Below are 19,010 nucleotides of genomic sequence, written 5' to 3' on the forward strand. Positions count from 1 at the left end.
CAGTGATCTGAATGGATGATGCTGATTCTGTAACACTAGAATGAAAATTCATACAAGGAGGTATCTGAGACTGACAGGACTCAGAGAAACCTGACTGTGATATACATTTATTATACAATGAGATTGTCATGTGAAAGAAAGCACTGCTGTACTTGTGATACCCTGACTCTTCATGCTGCAGTCAGCATGTGCAATTGCTATATCACAGACAAGCATGAATTTTGAAAGCATGAAGAAAAAAATCTCTGTTCAGACACTTCTTGAGATACAACAGGGTTTACATATCTCCTGCAGCAATAGTTTCCTTATCCTTTAAATATTCAGACACTAAGAGTATTATTACATCTCACAAATAGTCAAACAACCTACATAATATAAAGCCAGTGACTTCACCATGACCTGTATGATTAATGCTAATAGCAGTCAGATTACCATGAGACAATGCAAAGTATAGGCAGAGATATCTTTGTGCATTGGTTTCCCACCTACAAAATAGGAACAAGCTACAGCTTATGAGGTACTTATTTCAGCAACAGTTGCAATAAACTGTTCTCACAAAGAAGCAGTTCAGTATTAAATTTGGATATCATATGATAAGGAAGGCAGGAATTCCAACATACAGAAGAAAGTTGAACAGCTGCCTCATCCCTTGACTACCATACCATCTAGATCATGCAGTGAATGAAGCAAGGGTCGTATGGAAAAAATTGAGTCAGATAATGGGAGATTAAACCACAATGCAAAAAAAACAAACAAACAAACAAACAAAAAAAAAAAAAAAAACAACAAAAAAAAACCCTAAGCATAACTTAAGCCACCTGCAACCAGTGCATTCTCATGTTTTCTAATTTTGTCATGCTCGACCTCACGACATAACATTTTAATAGAGACTTTTAAATTATATGTATGCATGTGTCTATGTCTCCACATGTTCACGTTTAGTTACTGTCACAAAGCATTTATACTTGTGTATGTGTATAAAAATTACCTATTTAAACACCTGATTGGAAACTGCACTTTTGCTTAGGTAAGTCATTATAATAGATTTCTAAGAGCAAATATGAGAATTAAATTTCATTTATGAACTGGAATAATCTAACATCATTTAATATATAATAAAAGTGTAATAAAAACTAACATTATGGTAATACATTATATTATACCAATTACTTCAAAAAGTTATGTTTTACTTTATTTTCTTAATCACAATGTTCCTAATATAATATGCTAATTTATATACTTAAGTTGAGGTCCCTTCTACTGTATTTTTCTTTGGAGTATCTGAGTACCTGATTTCTAAGCAGAGTTATATCCTTGGGTCTGTCTGTTACAAGTTTCCAGACATATAATCTGGACATCTTTCATGTCTCTAAAAATGTTCAGAACAAGAGGTAACTTTCATTTTCCCACAGCAACCTCGCATAAGAAAAAGATCCCTTTCTTTTTTTTTTTCCTTCTTCCCTTTATTTTTTTTTCTTTTAATTTTATTCATAGAAGTCCATGGAAGCAATAAGATCAAATTTTCCACTGAGTCAAAATACTTCTGTGCAGTAGATATGCTTATGGGTTTAAGTAGTACTTAAGTCTTATAGCAGCCTGTAACTGGCTCCAAGCCCAGAGATGAATTTCATCTACTCATGTCAGTTTCTCTCTGCAGAAAAAAATCAAACTTTTCTCACAGAAAACTAACAAGTCACAATATTTATAAATTTAACCATAATGCTGTGCTTTTCAAACAAAAGTTTTGTAAAGCTTTGGCTCATGACAGAAAAAATAGTATTTCTACGTTGTACACTGCAGAGCATGAGTTTAATCAGCAAACATTACTGCTAGTAATTTAATTTCTTTTAAACTCTTCTCAAGCCCAACAGATTTGAAAACTCAAGATGAAAAAGGATGTTTATTTTTGACAGTTTAATCCCTGCTATCTTACTGTTTTATTGCCCCATGGTTCACTACTTAAGTTGCTACAAGATGAGAGTTCTTACAATAGCTGTTTAAGTATCCAAATGCCTAATGGAAAAAATGTATCCTATATATAATTGATTATACATGAGCAACCACAGGGTCACTTTAGACCAAAGTCAGTCAAGCATCCATTATTGGTTTCTTCCACCATGTAGACATACATAGCTGTCAAAACAGAAAAAAAAAAAAAAAAAAAAAAAAAAAAAAAAAAAGTCTTTGATGCAACTTCTAATTAAGTTCCACATGAAAATAGTGAAATTGAAAGGTGTGCTTGGATCACCTAATCCCATTATAGACAAAGGTATCCAGCACTTGATTGCAATAAAAATTGGGTCCTGTGTTATAAGTTTCATGCTTAATCTTGTGATGATTCCTAGTAAAATAAAATATTGAGAAGGGGTACAAGTATGAATGAAAATGGGGATGGTCAGGATGGAATGGAAGTTCATTGTCATTTCAGGCTATTTCTGCTCAACTTATATTGAGATGAGCTCAATTTTATCTTTTAACTATAAGAAACTCATCTCTACAGTCACACAGACAAAGCATTTCTCAAGGTACTCGGGCAACAGAATGAACAGTCGCTAACAGAGGCCTGATGGACCTACAGTACATTACTCTTTTGGCTACCCAGTCTCTTGTGATAGGTCTTGTAACAAATGGAGAGAATCAAGCTCTTCTTAAATCAGTTAAGAATTAAATCAGCTCTTCTTAAATCAGTTAAAAACCGGTTAGGAAGCCAAGCTATCCTTAAATCAGTTAAGAATATACTACTAATAGTGAACCACTTATAAGGAATAGTGATTCCACACACTACTAAGTTAAATGGGGCTGCTGTAACGGGAAATCTGCTTGGACCTGCACACTTTCAGACACCTCAGTTTAATTATGTAATTATATTGTGATGTTGGTAGCTTAAGTGCGTCAGCTTCGGAGTTTTATTTAGTATACATCAAGCTTACTATATAGCCACTTATTATATAGCCACTTTCATTTAATATGTCTTAAAATATCCTAGGAATATAACTGATTAGATATGAAACAGGAATTCTGGCTTGTGCTGGAAGAAATACAGAAGGAACTTACAATTTTCATCTTGTGCAATGCACTGGAGAGGGATTCCAAAGAAAGATGTGTAGCTGTCATTGTACCACACCAATAGCTCTGTACCCCGTGGGATATCTATACAAGCCCGGTAGAATATATTTGACCTAATCAAGAGAAAAAGAAAAAATGCTGAATTTAGGAATAGAGCACTCCTCTTATCATGCACAGCATTACAATAGAAATCCATGGTTTTGGAACCATTTCTGCACATAACTAAATTAATATCTTACTGAATATTTTAAAACTGAATTTATCCTCAGTAAAGGACTTTGGCAGGTTTCTGTAGTGCAGCTAACAAATTGCTCTTAACTAATTTGTAACTAATGTGTTTTAAATACCAACTTTACACTAATGTTAGGATTTTATGAGAAGACTGATATTTTCTTACAATGTCCCTTTGAAAATTATTTTAGAAATGCAACACCTTGTTCATTTTGTACAATGTACACAGTTCAGTGGGGTAACCGGTTGAAACAGATTTGCATTTACTCTCTAAGCTGAAGTTAATAAATTGTAGGAGTAAATACATGACGGTTCTTTTAATTTGAATGAGTGCTTTTATCCAGAGGTTTTTTATCGTATGATGTGTCCTTTCATTAGAGAAGTATGCCACCAAAAAGAGAGATCTTGGATTATTGAGTAAAATAGACTTTGGTTTAGGAAAATGCAAAAAATGGAGTCAATCTGAACACACAACCACAGAATTCTTCCTCTGTACGAAACATGAGGATAACATTGATGATCCTTGAGTAAGTATAAACTAGTGTTACCTTAAACATTATCACATCACTCTGTGGGAAGACTGTGGATAATCCTAGACCAAAAATGAAAAATCCTAAAGTCTGTAGTATAAAAGCTACAGCCTTATCCTGATCATGCACTGGTGTAAATAGCTTCAGAGTGATACTTCTACCATTAACAGTTTTACATAGGGACAAAAACTGTGTAAGATTAGATTCAGGCACAAGATAAAATAAAAATGTTTATAGTTTGTAGTGCCTTTTCCCTTACGCTTCACACGGAACAGTAAAATACCCTTATGTGAGATGGATAGAAATTCAATATATACAAGAAGAACAATCTACTCCATCTGAAGGATTACCTACCAAAATGGTACCATCAAAGTCCCAAGAAATGACTATTTTTTATAACAGCTTATGTAAGGCAGAAAAACATCTATATACCAAATAAGTAAATAAATAAATAAAATAATGTTAAGCTTCAACCAGTTTTCTCAGTGAAGAATTGCTACAAACGTTAGCCTGAAGTTCAAGATAAAAGTGTTTAGGGTTGGTAGGCCTTAAATTTAGACTTTCTATAAAGAATTGGCTGTAGCAATGCAATTTGTTCCTTGTATAACACTGCAGACATAAGGAGAATCCTTTACCACATTTTTCATGGCAGTGAGATATGCACTTGTCAACATATTTTGTCACCGCAAAGTGGCTCTTGGCAACAGGATCATAAAGATCAATAAAAAAGTGCAGATTCTCAATATTTTACTAGCAGCTGCAAAAATTTCATTTATCTTGTTATTTTCCTCACTTACTGCCACCCTGTCTCAGGAGGGCACTGCTAGCTAAGCAGAATGGTTTTCCTACTGTTCTATGAATATCTGACAAAAACTCTCCCCTTTGTGTCTCACTCTCCTTCCCTCCTCCTCTTCTCTTCTTCTCTCTCTTTCTTCCCAGCACTGCACATTTCATTAATTCTTTCCACTGTTACATAAAAATGAAAATCAGAGCCATGCTATAAATTACCAGTATCTCCTAACTTGAGAAAAATTGAGTCTACTTTGTACTTCACCCTTGTAACATTTCATCTCTCAGTTTGGCTTCCCTTAACATAAACACAGCAGCCCAGCAAATGAATGTGCTAAAACCAAATGACACACTTCGTCGCTGAAAGAGCAGAACTGTTTTTGAGCAATGGGTGGTCTGTGAGGCTTGGAGTAGGCCGGGAAAAAAAAGTGTAAGCGTACACCGTTCCTTACAAGCGTGCAGAGCTTCCAAAACTCGCAGAAATCTCTGCATGCTGAAGTACATCAAAGGGATTTTTCCCTTTTCGGATAATATTTCCTTTGCTGACATGTATTTAGTATTGTGGTTGGATGACTCATAAAGATAGCTTCATGGCGTCCCAACGCAGTTGAAGCAGAACACATGCCAACAAACATTATTGTCAGCCTCAAAATAAAAACAAAACGTTCAGCTAAGGGTCAATCAATCAAGAGCACTTTGAAGAAAATTCCATTTAGATATTACAAATCATAACAGAATGAATTTAAACCAGCTGACTTTCTGTGAGGAGGACGTCCATGTACAATAAAAATTAGGCCGGTTTTTCAGTGTCCAACTTTTCTATTTTCTTACACTTGGATGCAGTCACTTGTGATGGATGCCAGTTTTTTAAATTGTGTTTTTGTAGTTCATTTTATAAAGATCTGAAGTAATCAAAAACAGATCAACAGAGGGAACTCTAAGTAAAAAACTCCATCATGAAAGGAAAGTTGTAAAATCCACTTAATATTGACAGATGTGTAATGACTTTCTCATGTTCATGTTCCATTTAGGTTTGTCATCTATATATATGTACACATTTTTATATATTTATGTATATATGCGCACACACCCTGCCACACCGAGAAATACTTCACAAGATACCTACAAAAATACTCTTTCATCACAGCAATCCTTATTCATTATCCACTGCATTTATTTAAAATCAGACAGGATTTTAGCTATAAATATCAGATATTTAAGGGTATAATAAAAGATTTGTAATGTATAAATAGGATTGTTATTTTTTTAAGTGTAGCATTATTTAGTCAACTGGCCAGAGAATAAAAAAGCTGAAAATGCAATTGAAAAATTTTACCGTTGCTAAATTGGAACCCTATGGGAAAATCAAACTTTATATATATTTCATTTTAGCTTGCTTTTGTATGTTTTATTTTTAATTTTAAAGATACTTTAAATAAGTTTAAGATTCCTTCTAAAAAAAAAAAAAAAAAAAAAAAGAAAAGAAACTCCACTCTCTAAAACAACTAGCCAAAACCAGTATTGCTCACTGTGGCTGGCAAACACAGGCCAATCTTTGATGTACTTCCTATCATGTTTAATAAGGCCAAGCAGTTGCTTCTGATTCTGAGACAAAAGGTTTGTTTATAGCTGAGGTCATGTATTTATGTAATGCATTGTCTAGGTTTTCTGGATCTGTTTGCAAGTATAAAGTAAAATGCACCATAATTTCTTTACATTGTCTTTGCCTTTTGACCTTCTCTATCCAGCAGCCTGAGAGGCACAAGCACTAACAATCATGGCTAGCAGGTGCACTCTGCAGATAAGCCATAGGTGCACACGTGGCTCATGACTGACTCTTTCAGAAAACCTCATTTCCAGTGGGGCTCTTTCCTTTCCCTAGTGCACACACCTTTAGGAAGTGCAGAAGACTGCTTTATACACATGCATCTGATCAGACCTTTTGAAAACGAGCAGAGTGCTTTGTGCAGTGTGATCAGCACACAAGTGGCACCCAGGAGTGCCCGGCCTGATGTGCTTGCTGCAATGGCCTCAACTTCTGGGTAGCAAAGTTAAACCTCTTCTCACTACACTCTGTAGCTTTTCTATTGCCCTGAATGGCACATTCACAAAAGCTCTACCACTGTCTTTGCAATCAAAGGTGACATGGATGACAGTTACAGTCTGATTTTTAAGTAAAAACCTCTTTTTGCTGCATTGAGTAAATGAAACATACTTTACCTGTACTGAACCACTGTTAAGTTCTGTTCCCCGCAGTGCCTTGCACATCGGATGTACCTCATCCAGCTTGACTTACTGGGTTCTCCACCATCAATAAAGTGCTGCAGTGTCCCATCTTGGTCATATATCTGGGGAAGAGGTCATAAGGTCAAGTAGTTAGAACAAATCATCGGCAATCTTTTTCACTGCTGTGCTGGTGTCTCTCTGTGCCTTTTCCAGGAATTTATTGCCATGAGATTTGTCATTGCATACTGATGCTCTTAGAAATCTACAGCAGAACAGCAGAAAACTATTTTGGGGGATGCAAGTTTATCATGTTCCTTTTATCAAGCCAATCTTTTTGTATTAAACATGTTTGTGGTGTCTCAAAGATGTGACCATGTTTCCCAAAGAATATTTAACCTACTTTGACAGGCTGGCCTTAAATAATGAACTGCCAGATAAACAAGAAAATCTGGATGTAAAGCCTGCATTGAAATCACTGCAACATCTGAGCAAGGGGCAATAGTGATCCCTAAACAAGTATCCCTTCCTTCACATCTCAGTTGCAGCAAGAACATGTACTTCAGCAACCTCATGTGGCACATTAGAGAGCTGTAGGACTCATAAGACAAAAAAAAATGAGACTGGAAGGAAAAAGATTTGAAGATGCCTTTAGAAGTTCCCATGAGACTCATAATTTTTTGAAGTAGTGAATGAGAAATCATTCCTAAGGGAATCATAGTTTTCCTAAATATGACATTTCTGCTAAGGACATGAGAGTCAGTTAGGGTAATTTCTTAAAAAAAGGCAGTACTATGTCTCTATTCTGCACTGGTTGCTCCCTCTGAAGTCAAAGAATATAGTTGCTTTGGAGTATTAGACATGTAAAGATATGTATTTTGTATACACCCATCCTTCTGACTTTATTAAAAATGATGTCTAGGAAGTGTTACTCCTAGTAAAAGCACGTGGTCTCATATGCTTTTTACCTGTTACACACTTACTTCGTTGAACTTCAGAGTTGCATCTGAACAATTAGGTGATTATCCAAAGCAAACCTAATCTTTTGGTCCTCTTTTGCTCCTAGATAATAATCCTACACCAAAAAATAATTTCCCTTTTGAAATTGTATGAGCTTAACTCAATCTGTTTCCTTGAAAGTACTAATTCTGCAAATTAAAGGGGAAATATTTACTATATTTAATTGAATATTTGTAGAGAAAGCAAATTAACAAGCCTGAATTTTGATTTCAGTATTAAGAAAATAATCTCAGAAATTATGTGAATATGTTCAACATTTCTGAATTATTAAAAGTGCATACAATGCATACAAAGACATACATGGAAAGCAGAATGTAGTTCTTTAATTCTCCACACAGCAGTTTAAAATTCAGGAGCCAGCCTTGCTTTTGCTCTTGACCAAGAGAGATTGGAAGTACTTGGGACCAGTATATTCATCTCTAGGGCATGAGACACAGGGAAATCAAGTGTCTACAGAGATCTTTATCATTTGCTCCCAAGTGACTGTGATAAGATGCCAGAAACTCCTGGGCTGGAGAAGCAAGATGCTGAGTAGTGGCATAAAATCAGGCAAAACAGAAGGAACCCTCAGAGGTGAACAAATACTGGTGGTTTGGTTTATTTTTTAAATGTGGTAGCTTGTTGATTACCAGCAGGAACCTGTTCTCATGTAAACATGCTAATGCACACTGAATATATGAACAGAATATGCCAAGCAATAAAAACCTGTGATGGAAATTGAAAAGTTATACAGGAAATCAGCCTGCAAGAAGGAAAAGAAGGAAAAAAATAATGACTAACAGTGTTTGGCTGCAATAATTTTGGCAATATCTATACAAACAGTTTTTGCACAGTGTTTATTATCTATTCATTTATGTGGTGTTTACTAATGTAACAATAAACTGCTTAACATCAGGCAAAAACAATTCCCATCAATGAAGAGTTGATACCATCTAATCTCCAAATTCTGTGAAACAAGAAGACAAAGACAGATGCAGTCAGTACTGACAGCGTATCTGGATACATGTGGACCTAATCACAACTTTGTGTATATGGACAGTCATGACCTGACATGAAAAATTAAAACCTGTCATGAACATGCAGAACTGGAGCTCTCTCTGTAAGGCCTTGACCTGAAGTGCCAAGGATGGTAGAACCACTCTACAAAAATGCTTATGAATCTAGCGCAGGTTCTAGATCATTTTGCTCTATCCTCTTTTTTGTGCCTATGGATCAGTTTTCTGTCACTCTCTGCATTATTCCATAGCAGAACAGTGATTTCTGCTGAAGAAGACTGGAATAACAAAGTAAACATTCAATAACTCTGCTTTCCACAGGTGGGAGTCATAATCACCCTTTCTTTCACCTTGAATCAACTGCAGTGGAAGTGACAAAAGATGCTATGTTGCCGAGACGTTGCCGAGAACGTCTTCATCTAAATATCTTGGAGGACTAGGTGTTTCTAAAAGCTTTATTCTTGCAAATTCTTTTGCATCAGTGACACTATGCTCTGTCCTTTCTCAGGGCAATATTACTGACATTGCAAGTAAAGCTGCAGTGTCAGAATTCACCCCACAGCATTCTTATCACCATTGTTACAAAAATGAAAACCCACCTGTAGACACCCTAACATTGAAAGGAAAATAGCAATTCTACATTGTATCTGTTTGTCAAATTGCATAAGCCTGGTTCAGATCAGGAAATACTTAACTATTGTGGTTATTATTACTCATATTACCATTGTGCACCAGTTCTTAGTCATTTTAGATTTGTCTAAATCTGGCAAACACAATATGAAGAAGCCTGAAGAAGCCATCATGAAGGAGTGGAGTGAAATATGTCTTGCTATAACAGAGAAAAAGTAAACCTGTAGCACAGTGCATGAACTTGGACATTATAGCAAACATATTCACCTGTATCTGCATTACACATCCATACATATTTCAACACTTACAGTAGCTATTAAAACAAAACAATACAACAACAACAAAAACTTTAGAATCCTGTGGTAAACTGAATTTACTGAAAATTTTTGACTTCCTCATTAGATCACTACTTCCATCCACTTTGGCATAACTTTAATATATTGCAGGAGCATCATGTTAAAATAAAATATTGTTTCCTCAGCTCCTTGTGGAGAATGCATGTATCTCACAACACTCATTAATCTGAACAGTGGAAAAAAAATTAGTTGCTGCATTTCTCTGCTTTGATTACACCTGGAAGCATTACCTAATCTACTTACAGGACCTTTTCCCTCTTCTGACCACAAATAATTGTTAGTGGGTTTTTTTTGTTTGTTTGTTTGTTTTTGTTTTTGTCTAATATTAAGGGTTCTTTATTATTTGTTAGTTTTGTTTTTGCTTTTGCTTGAAATGTTTCAAAGTGTTAAGATACCTAGTTTATGGTCTGTTAGAGTTTTGAGTAGTGCACCAGTCTACTGATGGAGACCAGAGTTTGATAAAAGAGAACTGCGCCCACCTTCTTGTTTGACATTCCTTATGTTCCTCCTGAATAATTCACATCTAATTAATTATCTTTTTAGTAGTGTTTGACTACTTATTATTAGGTTACAGATATGTTACATATCTAGAGACTCAGAATGTGAAATATATTATTATTTCACAGTTTTAATTTTGACTTCAGAATACAGCAAAACCAACATCATTTTCCAAGAAAGTCCTAAGTGCATCCAGCACAACAAAAATCTTTTATATATTTATATACGTGTATGTATATATCTATTCCATATATATATATTTAATAATTTATATATTTTATATATATATATTCTCTATATATATGTATGTATATATCTATTCCACTCCATACCAACACCGGTTTACTCAGTATTCAAGCTATAGATACAGAAGTGCATGGAGTATACCATATTTCTTACAAGTTGACACTGCTATTCTTTACATATGCATGCCAACTGGATTACATGGCGAAAAAGTAGTTAGGATGCCAATGTACCAACACTAGTAAAGTTCCTCTTCTAACAGCAACCACATACAAATCCAAGGGAATAAGTCCTTCCTATGAAGGACTGGATTTATTACTTATTGGATTTATTACTGATAATTAGTTGGAAGCTGTAGATGCTGAAACTTATAATGCTGAAGATGATAGCAATACATAATGACATTAATAATATATTTTCTAAAGCATGCAGCATCTCACATTAAGTGATGCTCTAAAATCTGTGAACAGTTATTACTAAGAAAATAAACACCACTTGCTAGAACTTCTGTCAAACTGGCAACATGCTAAGTCTAGGTAAGACCATGTAAGATTTAAGTTGTATAAGAGATAAATGAATAATGAACCTTCTGAGAACTCTCAATTCAATGCTGAGACAGTATTGCTTCTTGCCTCAGCTGGACAGATGGGACAAATAAAATCCCAATGCTAAAGACTATTGTACCATTTGCTGGTATAGACACCACAGAATTTTAGAATAAAGGAGCCTAAGTATAATAGCACAGCCACAGAGAAAGCCAAGCTGTGAAGCACTTAAAAACAATTTAACAGAAGAGACAGGGAGAGGAAACATGGTCAGTTCATTGGAGTTCTTTCCTCTGTATCTGCTGCTTTCCTTTGTTCTCTTTCCATGGCCTGGTGAAGGATTGTGTCTTTTGAAATTCTGCCTGCATTTTATTTTTCCATTTAGTCAAATAAAAAAGGTATTAGCATACAACTTAATTGACCTCTCATTTTCCTTGCAGGCAGAGAGAGAAAAGACTGGTCCTGAAGTGGATTTTTTCTTTGTATGTACATTTGTATTCTAAAACTAGCTATTAGAATAGTTTTTCATGTTGCAAGACATCAAAAGAAATGTGAAGAAAACCACAAAACATGCAAGAATTAATTCTTACCATTAGTAGAGGATCTTGCTTTTTGCTGTTCATTGCTATTCTTATTGACATCACATGCATAAGGTCACAGGATTTTCAAATCATTCTACATTAGCTGCCTTCTCCCACAAGCAGTTCTACCTTTGACTTCAGTAGGAAGAGTCAGGACAGCAAGGACTGCTTGTGGTGAGTACGTACCTTTTATAAATCATCAGTTACTCTGTTAAAAAGCATGGATAAACCACTGGAAATATGCAGAAGAAGGTTATGATTAAACAGTTTGACATGTCAGATACGGAAGCACCCATCCAAGCTATATTCTTTCAGTAACAAGGTAGGAACCTACAAACCAAAGCAACAGTGAAAGTTTTTCTATGCTAGCTTGGACATCAAATCTGGATAGTCTCTACATGGTGCAAATGTCACTACTGTGAACCCATGCTTTCGATATAACAGCACTACAATATCCACTACAGATAACTGTATACCAAAAGAGGTTAAAATAATGCCAAAAAGTGCAGTCTTTGTTAAACAGTGGCATGTAACTGCCACTCTGTAGGAGGTGGGCAGTCCTCCATGCATCCTCTTTTTAGAGCCAGCAAGACCCACCAACTGAAGGCCAATTTTTATGATACACCTTAAACCTTGGAATCCAATATTCTCCTTAGGGTCTACAGTGGCTCAACCACTCAGGCCATGTTTCCCTGTCCTTTTTTCACTTTGACTTTTGGAAAGATACAAGCAAAAAGGTATGGGATTTATTTACCTATATGGTCCTTTTTCGGCTGGTTCCCCTGTTTATTTCCTTTGAAGAAAACTGGCATTTCTTTTAGTTGGTAGTGCTGGTGGTTTGTTTGTTTGTGTTTGTTTTCAGTTTCTCTCCAGCACTGTATACAACCTATGCTATAGAGTATTCTGTAAGTTAAGTTGAATACATATATACTCTGATAGATTGGGAGACAATATTCAGTCATATTATTGGTAGAAGGGAGATCTAATAGCTGACTTACTTACAAATGACAACGAAGGTCTTCTCTTTTTTAAAGCAGAAGAAATAACAGTCACTTTTCTGACAAGCTCTGAGATTCACATGTGTAAGTGCACATTAAAATTCAGTAATTGCTTGCCTAAGGCAGCAAATGTTAAGCAAAATGCCAATGGGCGTTAGTGTTTATTATGACATGTATGTATTTATTTGTTAGCATTTCTAATCATGTCATACTGAAAACAAACTGGATTACATGCATGGCTTGATAAGTTAGTTGTTTAGATTGGATTCTGTGTAGTACGTTGGTGCTCAGCTCCCTTTGAAATCAACACACTGTCAAAGGATCTTATCCAGAAAATTTGAAAAGTTCATAAGATGTTGCAGGAACTGAAAAAGAGGAAGCAAACAGAAAACTTTCCTGAACAGATTACAGCTAAGGAGTGTAGTTCAGGCTGAAAATCAATCAACAACTGGATTCCTGTTTAATAATAACAGTGGTCTAAATAACAAATGCTTTTAGACTTTAAATACTTTGAATGTTAGGAGCTGGGCATCTGATTCAGAGTAGGAGGGCCCTTCTGAATATGCATCTTCTCAATGTTACAAACTGAATGAGAAAACTGTGTAGATGCATTTAACTATCACAACTTTCTCCTTTAATTCACTAGTTTGGTGACTAAGCCAGGCCATTTAGCAAATATGTGAGGAATAATTCTTAGTCTGCATTTATTAAAAAATGAGAGATATAATGAAAATCAGAAGCAAATAGCAATGCACGGAAAATTCTCCAAATACAGCTTAACTAAAAAGAAATACTGATGTTGATAGATAATAATAACATCATATAATCACATCCTTTACAAAGATCACATCTTAAAGACTGGAACACTTTGTGAATGACATACTGTATTTTATATTACCTGTACAATAAACAATCAAATTATTCTTAGCCAATATAAAGAAATAACTATTCATCGCATTGCGATAACTCTAACTTTGATGCCTAATAAATATTATTAAGTCTGTAACAGCCAACCACACACATAAAACCAGTATGAAAAATAGTAGTATACACGTCAACAATCTCATTTTACTATAAGTGGAAATGTTTGGAATGTTCTCTTATTCATCCGTACAGATGTTGTTTCAGAAAGCCATTGGTTGTAAATTCTTATATATTCTGTTACTTGATAAGACCAACTGATTTGTTTTGACACAAACTATGACTTCAGATTCTCTATGGACAGATATATATAAATATGTATAAAAATATATGTATCTGTGATGCAGATAACATCTAATCTTGTTGGCTTATGATGAAATAAGAACATTACCACTATTGTAGATCATGAAAGCTAGTTACTACAGAATGTGTAATAAATATGTCAATAACTACTTACTTACTTTGAAGTGCTTAATTTTTTATTTTTAAATAACTGTATAATATTTTGTTACCATTTAGAAAATGGAGCAGCTCACATAAACAATGGTTTGGGTTTTGAAATTTTTATATTGCATGTAAAATCATGTCAATTTCTTTATACTTTGAATTAACACAATAATTTCCAAATGTTCTTAACTGCACTAAAGCATTCTGAATGGCTATAAACTGTAAACAGAATAGAGATCTGAAATAAGTGATCAAGGAGGAAACTTCAGGAGGCCTCACAGGTCAAAATCAGAGTAAAACGTTCTCCAACGTTTGTTGGCAATGCACTCCCTGAGATGCAACACCTCTGTGAAAATGCACAGAAATGTATCCTGACAGCCAATGATCTTTAACTGCTCACACTATTCAAAGCAATTTTGCACAATTAGACATATCTGATATGGCGTGTACATCTCATAATATCTGCTTAATGTTTCTTCTCTTTAATCTAGCAGGCATCATCTAGCAAACTTTATAGAAGAGAATACTTGCCAACTAATATTAAAAACTATTTAGATTTAATGTTTCTCAAAGGATTATAGCATATGAAACTATAAACATTGTTTTGAACTGTCTGTGCTAGGTGAAAGTCTTCATCTCTCACTTAGACCCCAGTCCAGCAAACACTTACGCACATGTTGTAGTCCCATTGATCTCAATGGGACTACTCGTGTGTGAAATCAAGCATCTGTGAAAGCAGTTGGAGGATTGGGGCCTTATTCCAGAAAGTGTCATGAGAGCAATGCACTGCTGATTATGCAGACTTGATTTTATTATTTTTTAAAGAAAAGTCTCAACAGTTTGTTTGGACACTAACCTGTATTTGTCCTAGAGTAGGGGAGAATTACACATAACACAAACCAGAGTTACCCAGTATCAGGGCAAAAAGGGAAGACAAGGCAGAAAACGTGCATGTGAAGTTGGAAATGTTCCCATGCAGACAGGCCTGTAAAGGAGCAATGCTTGCTCCTGACGCATCTGCTGATATACCATGGCCTCTTCTGAGTGTGCTTTTGCACCCTTTTGACAGTTCCAGTATACGACAGAAAAAGCAGTGGTACTCTGGGCAAAGGTCATTCTTTTGCTTGTAATTGGTATTCCCATCCTGCTTACTGTGCTGCACTCCCAGGCAGAGCTGGTTGCAGAACAACATGGGGAGGCAACAGACCTAGCTTGTTCTCTGCAGACTCGTTTATATCCAGCACAGAGCATGAAAAGAAAAAGTGTTGCCAATTTAGGCTCATTATGTAGAGACCGGGGGGGGGAGGGGGGGGGGGGGGGGGGGGAAGAGATTAAAAAGGAAATGATGCTTTAAAAACAGAGAGGCAAATGAAAAAATCCTAATCCTAAATCCTTCCTAATCAAAGCTGTATTGGGAAGGGAAGGGAAGGGAAGGGAAGGGAAGGGAAGGGAAGGGAAGGGAAGGGAAGGGAAGGGAAGGGAAGGGAAGGGAAGGGAAGGGAAGGGAAGGGAAGGGAAGGGAAGGGAAGGGAAGGGAAGGGAAGGGAAGGGAAGGGAAGGGAAGGGAAGGGAAGGGAAGGGAAGGGAAGGGAAGGGAAGGGAAGGGAAGGGAAGGGAAGGGAAGGGAAGGGAAGGGAAGGGAAGGGAAGGGAAGAAGGAAGGGAAGGGAAGAAGGAAGGGAAGGGAAGAAGGAAGGAAGGAAGGAAAACAGCAATCAAAAATCAGCAGCTGATTTAATTCCTTTGAAGGTAATGACAGAGCTTTGGCCTTTTTCTTGCTGTTTCTCAAAACCTTTAAGCATCATAAAGTAAAATTTAAAAACATTTGTTTCATAGTTTTTCATTCTTTTACAAGCAACCAAGAAAGGTCCTCTGTCTTTCAGTTGAGATATTCTTTCAGCCTATTTCCATATAGTCAATACACCCATCCAGCTGGGCAAAGAATTAAAAGAGCAAAATAGCTAACCACAACATAACGTGACAGAGGAAAACACGTCAAAGCGGGATGTACAAAAACAAGTTTTGGCAGATTTCATCATTCAGCATCAAGCTAGGCAATGTGGCTGAAACACATGAGTGGTATATATCTCTGAAGTTGACTCACTGATTACCCAGTGACCTTAGAAAAATCACTCAGGATCAAAAGACTGGAAGTTATTCTAAACAGCCCTGGTTCTAATACACAAAAAGGACTGAAGTAGTAAGGAGAGTGAGGAAGATTCTTTGTTCAATTGTGCCTCAGGGCTTACCTTACTACTTACCAAGAAAAGGCTGATGGGACAGGGAAAGCACCACTTTGGAGTCTTTACTCCTGTAATTTCTGTCGAGTACATTTCCAAAACATGTTTCCAGATTGTGTTTTCACAGCATGGTGCATGAAACTATGTCTATGTGCAAATTAGCATTTCCAGGCAGGTAGCAGATTTTAGATTTATAAATCCCAGCCTCAGTGCTTAGTGATACTTTTAGACATACTAAAGTGTTATAAAAAGAACACATGGCACAGCTATCATTTAACACTATGAAGCTGGCTACGTTAATGATTTTGTTTGTAGAAAAAGCACAAAGTATGTTGAAGTACTTGGAGCTTCTCCTTATTTTCTTTACCTTCAGGATTTCTTAAAGCTCTAGTACTTAGACTAACACTTAGGCTTTTTTAGGGACTGGTTTAGATAAGTACTTAGCTTCTCAAGCACAGACACATTCTCAATCCTGTAGTAAAACTAGCAAAAATTAGTTAATTGTTAAAAAAAAAAAAAAAAAAAAAAAAAAAAAAACCTTTTTTTTTAAAGTTCTGAAATTAAAGCCCTTCCACAAGTCACCTCACTTTCAAGCAATGTCAAGATCATTACTTTGCTGTGACAGAGGTATTCAGGTGTCTAAGCACAAGGTCTCACTGCTGTTTCTGATGGCCCTGGGTATCCTGCTGAGCCTGCAGCAACTGCTCCAGAAGGCAGGCATGTCCTGCTATGTTCTGTACCTTACCTGTCAGTCATGTGTGGATGTCTTAGATACTTTCCAGGATCTAAAATGGCATTAAGCACCTCTGATCAGACACTGGAATTACTCTGCAGATGTCTGGTTTGAGTTCCTGCTCTGAAAAAAGCTTTTCACGTGACTTACAGTAAGTACTTAAACCCTGTGTCTTGATCCCCCAGCTGTAGAAAACAGGGATTTTGATAATTATTTTTTTCTTTTGTTCATATATGTGTGTACCATTTGTTTACTTTCACTCTAATATTGCAAGCAAATATGGGTAGAGACTGCCTTTACATGCAAAAGTAGAACATCTATCGCAACAGAGCATCCATTTACTAATACAACAGAAAATCCACAGATAACTCTTTCTGTTATTTTTTAAATGTCCCATTTTTGAGATCATTAAGACTCACCATAAATGAGTTAAAATGACATATTTTAGAAAATATATTTAACTCCTTTGTGAGTTTTAAATAATGAGGCACACTGATATTTTTAGTTTGGAATATTTTGGAATGTCTGGAATGCTAAGTTCCCCAGATGATGATTAAAAGGTCAAGTAATAAAGTATATGATAAACTATGCTTGAGATTCCTCATAAAACAAATGAGTAATGGCTGTACAAACTGTGCCACTATATTTTTATATTGAAAAATGTTTGTGCTGTATTATTTCTTCAAATTTGTTAGATTATAGGATTCTCAGAAACACAGCATGGTGATATTTAGTGGTGCAACTACTTCAGAGCTGAAGTCAGAATCAACAAGCAGATGAAAAGGGTGCATTAAAGTGTAACACTGATATTTCTAGTTGACACATGTTGAAGAATGTGAAATGGTTTTCTGGTGGTGAATTTTTTTATTATTTATTTACTTATTTTTGCCAGAGTGCAGGTCTGGTATTGGTAAGTCTCATGTTCAGTTTCTTTGGAAGATAGTTTGTTTCTGTGAGGATTATAACATTAGATTAGAACATTGCTTGAGTCACAATCACAGGAGCCCTCCAGAGCTGTTAAGCATTTGGCATATCTCACTTATCTCTAAGGGTGGCAGGGGCCATCAATACAAAGTGGACTATCAATCAATCTGGGGTCTTCTTCAGACATTGCCTGTCAGCTGATCAGAGGAAGACTTTAAGGAATCAGCTTTCCATTATCAGGATTTGGTCTGCGATCAGAACAAGCCACTGAACCTTTTACTTTTCACTTGGCAAAAACATACACACTGGAAAAAAGTCCTGACAGTTCATTCATTTTGCTCCATCACTGGAGCCAGATGATATTTGACTGGGGAGACCCACCCTCTTTGATGTTGTGCTCTTTTGAGAGTGCCCTGCTGTGAAAAAAATTTTCTCCTTCCAAATTAAAGAGAAATATTTCTGCGTCCAGCTGTTAAATGTGACGTTTGCCATTTTTCAGTGTGTTGGCTTTGTGCCATCTCACAGGCTGTGTTTCAAGACTATCTTTTTCCCTTCTACTTCTCAGCAACAATATCCACAATGTGTTAGTGTCTCCAACTTCTACATAATATCAACACCAAAAGGGAAAATACAAGTAATACCTCATTGCTCTGAACTACAGCAGCAATATTTACACACGTTTCTTCTGATTTTTTTAATTAAAACCAGAAATCATTTTATTACACAAAATGAAGGATAAAACCCTTAAATATAATCCAACTATGAAAAGTCAACTAGAGTTTCATTCTGATTGCAATGGGCAAACCATGAGGCAAAGCCTCTGTAGATTACATTTACCAGTTAAATGAGTGTAGATGTTATTAAGACTTGTGTCATATGTACTGAGTCCACATCAAAAAAAATGGCATCCATTCAGCTGCCCTAGTTCTGTTTAAATTAAGAGAAACTTCTCATGAAAGCTTGAATAAACATTTAGGTTTAAGTAATCAAGAAAACCTGTATCTTCTCATATTTATTAAGTGTAATTTTCAGAGTTATAAA

General features: G+C 35.9%; 1 protein-coding gene across 1 annotated transcript in view; it reads right to left on the reverse strand.

The window, feature by feature from the left end:
* The window catches only part of PRDM6 (PR/SET domain 6), a 73,947-nt gene that overhangs the window by 17,467 nt on the left and 37,470 nt on the right, over positions 1–19,010 (reverse strand). Inside the window, exons 3-4 of the mRNA XM_032206515.1 lie at positions 6,837–6,964; positions 3,055–3,179 (exon numbers count right to left, since the gene is read on the reverse strand). Of these exons, the coding sequence (XP_032062406.1) occupies positions 3,055–3,179; positions 6,837–6,964 (253 nt within the window). The remainder of the gene's footprint in view (positions 1–3,054; positions 3,180–6,836; positions 6,965–19,010) is intronic.

Source organism: Aythya fuligula, chromosome Z (assembly GCF_009819795.1).
Source record: "Aythya fuligula isolate bAytFul2 chromosome Z, bAytFul2.pri, whole genome shotgun sequence".
NCBI classification, from domain to species: Eukaryota; Metazoa; Chordata; class Aves; order Anseriformes; family Anatidae; genus Aythya; species Aythya fuligula.